This window comes from Lolium rigidum, chromosome 7 (genome assembly GCF_022539505.1).
Source record: "Lolium rigidum isolate FL_2022 chromosome 7, APGP_CSIRO_Lrig_0.1, whole genome shotgun sequence".
Taxonomy (NCBI): Eukaryota; Viridiplantae; Streptophyta; class Magnoliopsida; order Poales; family Poaceae; genus Lolium; species Lolium rigidum.
The window spans coordinates 30,083,298-30,090,597 of record NC_061514.1 but is presented as its reverse complement, the minus strand read 5'-3'; the positions used below and the strand labels follow the sequence as shown (position 1 = coordinate 30,090,597).

At 48.0% G+C, this 7,300-nt stretch overlaps 1 protein-coding gene across 1 annotated transcript; it reads right to left on the bottom strand.

Moving 5' to 3' along the window:
- Window positions 1-2,218: 2,218 nt before the first annotated feature.
- Window positions 2,219-5,603, bottom strand: LOC124671100 (probable ubiquitin-conjugating enzyme E2 23). Its single transcript, XM_047207529.1, has 5 exons — window positions 3,975-5,603; window positions 3,684-3,800; window positions 3,268-3,603; window positions 2,998-3,070; window positions 2,219-2,922 (listed from the first exon to the last, which is right to left on the bottom strand). Exons 1-5 carry the CDS (start codon window positions 5,601-5,603, stop codon window positions 2,219-2,221), a joined length of 2,859 nt encoding a protein of 952 aa, XP_047063485.1.
- Between the last annotated feature and the right edge of the window lie 1,697 nt (window positions 5,604-7,300).

Genomic DNA, 7,300 nt, shown 5'->3' with positions numbered 1-7,300 from the left:
AAGTGATCGTCTACCGCAGCAACGAGAGCCTCCTCTTGTAGGCTTTGGAAATCTTCAAGGGTTAGTCTCGTTCATCCCCTCGTTGCTCCCATCTTCTAGATTGCATCTTGGCTTGGATTGCGTTCTCGCGGTAGGAAATTTTTTGTTTTCTATGCTACGAATCCTATCATTTTGTTAGTCATTGTCGTACAAGCAACTCTTCTGTGAACTTATGTGTTCGAGATGGGTAGTAATGTTTACATCGGAATGCAAAACAAGAATTGTTAATTTAGCATCATTTGTTGACTCCGCTGGCAATATTTCAACTTCAACACTGAATTTAGTAATTAACTAGAGAGGGCTCACGTATGGTGTAAGTGTTTAGGTGGGATCAGGCGGAGGGGATGGGCGGGCTCCCGCGGGCAGCGGCGTGCGGGCTTCGTTTGTGTCCCTTCCGCTTCACGAAGGCGCCTGGAGTTTCTACTCTAGGCATGGCAGTGGCGGTCTTCTCTTCCGTCGGAGGAGATCGGCTAGTTGTGTGGCTAGCCGTGGCGGATCTCGCGATCTGTCGCCTAGCTCCCGATGGCGAGGCGCAGCTGCCGGTGAAAGCCAGCCCGGACTTCGGTCATGGCGGATGATGGCGGCGTGCTTCGTCGTTACCTTATTGAAGGCATTGTCTCTGCAGCCTGCGTTCTTCGCCTGGGCTGCTCCGGGGGAAATCCTAGACCCAGGTCTCCTGGATCGGACGATGGCGGCGTGCAACGCCGTTCTCCCTGTAGGGGGCATCGTTTTTGGAGCAGACAACGGATGGCGGTGGTGCTGAGGTGGAGCGGTGTGCTTTCGCTGTGTCGACGTCGTCAAGTCGCCGCAGCATGGTGCAGTGGTGTCTCGGGACGGATGCAGTGTGATGGACTCGCGCAGGATGGTGGAGTCGTATGGCACCATGGCGGCATCGATGGCAGGCCTGGCATGGTCAATGCGATGATCTCTTTTGAAGATGGAGTTGAGGAAGACGGCGGTAGCAACTTCTATGGCGTAGGCGTTGGCGTATGCTGGGAGTCTGATTGACTGGATGTGCTTCTCATTTGCTATTGGGCGGCCTGGGAAGGCATTTGGTTTTTGGTTGATGTGAGTTGGTGAATTGTCACCCCCTTCATCCCTCTGTAGGTTTAGCGAGGTGGCTTCGAGTTTGATCTTTTGTATTGCTCTTGTAAGGTGTTGTGAATAATCTAATAAAAAAAGCCGTGTGCATCCTTTGGATGCAGAAGCTGAGGCGATATTTTCCCCATTTCGAAAAAAAGGTGATATGCGATCTTCTTTTATTACCACATGGATATTTTAACATTTCATACATTTCTATAAACCAGATGTCCGCGCTTTATCTTTGAGCTTTTATGGTTGTCTGATGAATATTTGTAAGGCGCATGCTCTGTAAAAGGGTAGTTAGTTTAATTCTAAAACCCAATTGTTAGTACGTGCGATTTAAGAATTTCTTTACATGATTGGACGTAAAAGAACCAGTTCCACCATCTTTGCAACCTCTGAGCAATTGTGCAAACGGGAACAAGCAAAGATTATTTTTTCACTGTCTCTTTATTTGCGTTGAGGCCTACAAAATGTTAGATCCTGTTGTAGTGCACAATATTGATCACTTGGACGGCATTTTGTTTTCATAAAATGCGAACATTCATAGGCTGAGATAATATTTTCAGCTATCAACCATCCAGGTACGAACGCTAATTGCTCATTCGAGTTTTCGAGATGATATCCGGAAGAATTTCTTTAAGGTGATTGGCTTGCACTTTGGACACAATTTTCAGAATTACATTACTTACACAAACTGATGGGCCTGAACTGTGTCAACTGTGCTCCTGTGACAATATGAAATGATCTCCACCGGCCTGGACATGACTTGGCCCACTTCTTCGAAGCGGATCTAACCCATTTAAAAGAGCGGCACAGGGACATGCTGCGCACCTTTTTTTTTCCGGTTCTGCGGCCTCCACTTTGGCAGATAGATGGACAGATGGTGTATATTTGATCTCACAATTTTTGTGACCAACAAATCTAGATGACCGTGCACTGCTCAGTCTGATCGACATGCTTTGGTCACACTCGTGCTGTGCTTGATTAACTCGTTCTTAAACGAAAAACAGAAAAGAAAATACAAACTGATGTAGAACTAAAAATTGCGAGTAATTACAAGATCAAGTGACTTGGCCAGAGCGTGGCATACGGTCTAAGCAGTGCTGAGAGCATATAACTTCTTAAACTCTTCGCACCCTTGGGCCCCAATCTCTGTGAAAGCTGCCACAAGGATAGGCAACATGTTGGCGAGTGCAATCTTTAACCCGGCTGAGCATGGCTGTCCCTTACTCGCTTCGGTGGCATGGGCATTACCGACAACGCATCCTCGCAGGCACGCATCACATGTCGTGAGCACAAACCTTCCCTGTCGACGAAAGTGGTCCTTGACAAATTCCTCAAATCCTTGAGGCGGCCGGCGCAACACATGGAGTACGGTCCGAAGGCTGAGCATGTAAGCATTCTCATTGTAGGGCAGCGCATTGCGACGACCCTCTGGTTTGCCGACTAGGGTCTCATATCCGGCCTCGTTGTAGTATGGTTGGTCGTTGAGGACGAGGCCTTGTATGGAGACAACAACCTGGAGGAGGCTTGATGTCACCGACGACCAAAGCTCGGTGCCCTCGCCATCAAACGTGTTTAGCAGGCTGAGGCACACAGTACCAGACTCGTAGAGGTTTGGATTGAGGCGTAGGCCATAGGAGTGGTAATACACTTGGGGTGGCTCAGCCGGGTAGGACGAGGGTAGCTGTAAGTCGAAGAAGAAGAGCCCATGATGGTATGGTGTCCCGCTCGCGCCCACCATCACCACCCGGAGCAGGTCCATGCGGCCCTCGAACACTTGTACATAGATGGTTTCTGGGCATAAAATTGATATAGGTACTTATGTTAGAAACATAGACTATGCATTTAGTGTTATATATAAGCTCGTACCTGGTAAATCGTTCTCTAGAATTTGCCATTCCTTTTGCACTGCCTTGGCCCAATTCTTCCCACGACTACCACCCTGCATTTCCTTAGAAAGGGAGTATATATATATATATATCAGTACTAGTGAAGGGTAGAAAGAATATCGTCATAGTTAAGCAGATGGCCGGTTCTTGGGATAGACTGAACCATATCTGTACTGTGCATGTACACTGCTTTTCACTTCAACCTTGAATATCAACAACAATTGTTCATTTTGTAAAAACAAAATATTACCTTGTTTGCGTCATCAATGTAATGGTGATCCTCAGGGGTGATCTGCAATACATCGAAACGTGGGAAACTGAACGATTCGTCACAGGAGCAGGTTGCAAAATCGTGGCACTCTACATCCACAATGTTCCTTGTCAGGGCAGCAGCGATGTGCTCCGTTGCCGCATGTACCTCTGAGCTTGGCACCAAGGATGACGGCGGCGGCTGGCGATTGGTCACCATGTCACCGGTCAATGGAAGCGAAGACTGGACTACAAGACCCAAAAGGCTTGTCGTCATCTCTGCTGGGTCGTCATTTTCGACATCGCTATAATCAGCTGGGTTCTGCAGATCATTGTCCTAAAATCAGGTGTAAGATTACACTTAAGCACAAAAGGCGGCACCAATGATTTGTCGAAGTGGACAGTGCTAGAACATACATATAACGTGTTGGCAACCTCTTCATCGATGCCGTCATCCTCCAACCAATCGCCCATTTCAGTCCACAACTCCATGTAGTGCTCCTCGTTAACCACAACGATCTCATGTGGTGACACCTGCGGCACGCTCGATAAAATCAATAACAACTCGCTGAGTAGAGAGTTTATAAATACTATGTTGTTAGTCCATGAAAAAGTAACTGGATTGTTATCAATAACAACTCGTTGAGTAGATAGTTTATAAATACAAAGTTGTTAGCCCATGAAAAAGTAACTGGATTGTTATCGTACCTTTGACATACTACCATCAGCCCACCTGACTTGGACGTGTTCATCAGGAAGAAGGTCAGCAACACGCCCCACCCACGAAAGGTCAACATTCGAGTTCGTTACTTCTGACTGTATAAGGCGTACTACTATATCTCCGTAGTAGGGTGAGTAATTCAGTTTGAGATCATATGCACTCATCGTATCAATGCTCTCGACCTCCCTAGCCTCGTCAGTGCACATCTCCGCCTTGAACCATGACACACACACCGTTTGGTCCTTGCAATCTAGGCTCCTGACTATGCCCACACGCCTTGTCGCGTCATTATACTCGCCATTAGTATCAGTGGCAGTATCGAAAGAAAGACCGTTCTCAATGACGTGTTGTCCTGGTAAGAACTCTTGCTCATTCACCGTACCAAAGGGGACGAGGGTCGCTGAAGGTATGCCGTGCTGCAGGGTGCCATCCTGCCATAGCACGTCGACAGAGGTGACGGTGCTAGCGACGGTCATGGGAAACTCCACCTCCACAAGCCTCCTTATTTGTCGGTGTCGCTCCGGTCTGTGCCCCTTGAAGAAGACCTTCCTCAACCGCTTCCGATAAAATATCACATCATTCTGCTTCGTGGGCATTGGCGGTACTGTATGAGCAATTGGTTCTTGTTCAGCATAAATTACACCCTGGTTGCTTTCAGAGCATTGGTGTTCCTCTTCCTCTTCCTCTTCCTCTTCCTCTTCCTCTTCCCCTTCCTCTTCCTCTTGATCGTGAGCACAAGCCAGATTGCCATTATCATTGTTGGTTTTGGTGGAACTAGGGGCTCTAAAGAAGCAATGGTCAGCTACCCCCCAGCTGCAAATGCACGCGGCGCAGAAGAAGGTCAGGTCATCAGGGTGCTGGTACGCTGGCGGAGCGGATGCCTCGATGAGCTCCTTGTCCGTGCCACAATGCATCGACGCAATCCAGTAGACGAGAACGCCGGATGTATCCACCTTGAGGACGGTGCCTACGTCGCGACGGTGATTCCAGTAGCCATTAAGCCACCGTGCCGTTTTGAAGAGGGAACGAGGGTTTCCCCCGGTGACACTCAGCCCTGGGTAGAAGTCACAGTTCATTTGAATGCGGTATCGGTTGTCGGTGTCATCCAGTCTCCGTAGCATTTTGGACTTTGCGTCGTTAACCCTGCAGACAGCGCCATCGTCGAACAAGATATCGACATCGATAGACACCTCGACAACTCGGCCGAGCCACGGCCCGGACACGACGAAGTCCCCAAGATTGAGGCTTCTGACTCGCCGCAGGCTAGACGGGGACACACCCTTGATGATGCCGGTCGCCATGCCCCGGTTATCAACCTCGGCCAGGTCCAGCAGGGTGGTGACACCGGTGACGACACCGATTTGGCCGGTGATGTCGCATGCCGACCCGACCACCTGACCGGGGTACAGGTGGCTTCTGTCGAGCACCCTGATGTCCCGAGCGTTCTTATACACGACAGAGTTGTCGATGAGGAGAATCTCGAAGGTATCGACGGGGAGAGAGCTGTTCTTCACCGTAGCGTCTTGGATGACTATCCCTTGGCGGAGGATCCCGCGCCCAAAACTCACCAGGTCTTGCAAGTAAATATTTGGTGATGCCGCGGCGACGACGTCCATCTTCAATTCTTGATCTAGCTCTACAGATCGATCGATGTGTCGATAATCTGTCTATTGGTTGTTAAGAGAAGCTGTAGATATATAGTATTCTTCAAGCCGTGCCGGGGGAGACTCGTATACTGGATACTAGACAGACACGGATCCTGTACGATTAGGTACTGCTGCCGTGAATTAATTAAATTTGGGTACGAGTTCTCATTGGACTCGTACAACCGATCGGCTATATAAATTCTCACCAATGGTCCAATTACATCGGCAGCGGGCATAAAATAGGAGGCTAAAATACTGTTTCGCTTTCAGACCGTGCGTGCCTGAAAATTATACTAAATCCGCTGATTATGATCTCATTGCTCGAATTCCTCCGAGAACGAACCTATGGTTGTATGATTAGAGGATATACTGCTACTCCTAGCCCACCAAAATTTAAATCTTAGATTTGATATTTTAGTGTCTTAAAAAAATGGAATATTCTTTTTCACTGGGATGCGACGACGTTTATGTCGATAAGGCCATCTCCAATGACTTCGTCAATCTAAAGATTCACCGGATCAATTTCTCTATAATAGTTCTTTTTACATTAAATAGGTGCATCTTTATTAATCTCCAGCATCACGTGCCAACACGTCCATTACAAACTCTGGGAAAAAAACCTACCCAAGCATTACATAGCTTATTCTTGCAGCCTTCCTTTGCTAACCTGTGTGCTACTTCGTTACCTGAACGACGTACATGCTTAGACCAAAGAGTCCTCAAACTCACCTAGCAGCGCCTTGAGTTCTTCAATCAGAGGACCATGACACTGGTGGAAAAACAGGCTTCGGGTGAGCCCCATAAGTCGCGATGCTGCAGGATCCGCGACAAATGGTACCTTTAGTCGCGGTTCGGGAGGAGAACCGCGACCAAAGGCCTGGGCCCAGGGCGCTCGGTGGCCAGCCGGTGCACGTGGGGGGTCTTTAGTCGCGGTTGGCCAGGCCAACCGCGACTAAGGTGCCCGAAGGCCTTTAGTCGCGGTTGGCCAGGCCAACCGGGACTAAAGCCCCTCCCCTATATATACCCATCCAGCAGCCAACACTTAGCCATTTGGTGCCATTCTCTTCACAAGCTCACAAGTGGGTGTTAGGTTTGCTTTTGGTTCCTCTTATGCACATAAGGTGTTTGATGAAATGCCCCAAGAGCATGAAACAAACATGATATGAAGTGTTGGAGCCACACTTGAGCTTTCTCATTTATTTTTTCCTCCTCGATCGCGGTTAGCAACTTGAACCTTTGATGTGTCGTTGATAAAATGTGCATGTGTGTGTAGTTCATTGTTTAATTTATATTGTTTGTAGCTAGTTAGTTTAACAAATGCATGATGGTTAATTATATATTTTATATTATAATAATGCAGATGAATCGACAATGGATGTACGGTAACCGACTCTCCGGCGAGTTCAGTGCGGGTTTGAAAGATTTCCTCGTAGTGGCTAATGCGAACAAGCGGGGAGGGTTTTGTTATCTGTCCATGTGTTAAATGTAAGAATCGGAAGGGTTACTCTTCCTCAAGAGATGTTCACATGCACCTGCTTCGGCACGGTTTCATGCCAAGCTATAATTGTTGGACCAAGCATGGAGAAAGAGGGGTTATAATGGAAGAAGATGAAGAAGGGGATGATTTCATCGATGAAAGCTATCTTGCTCATTTCGGTGATACTTTC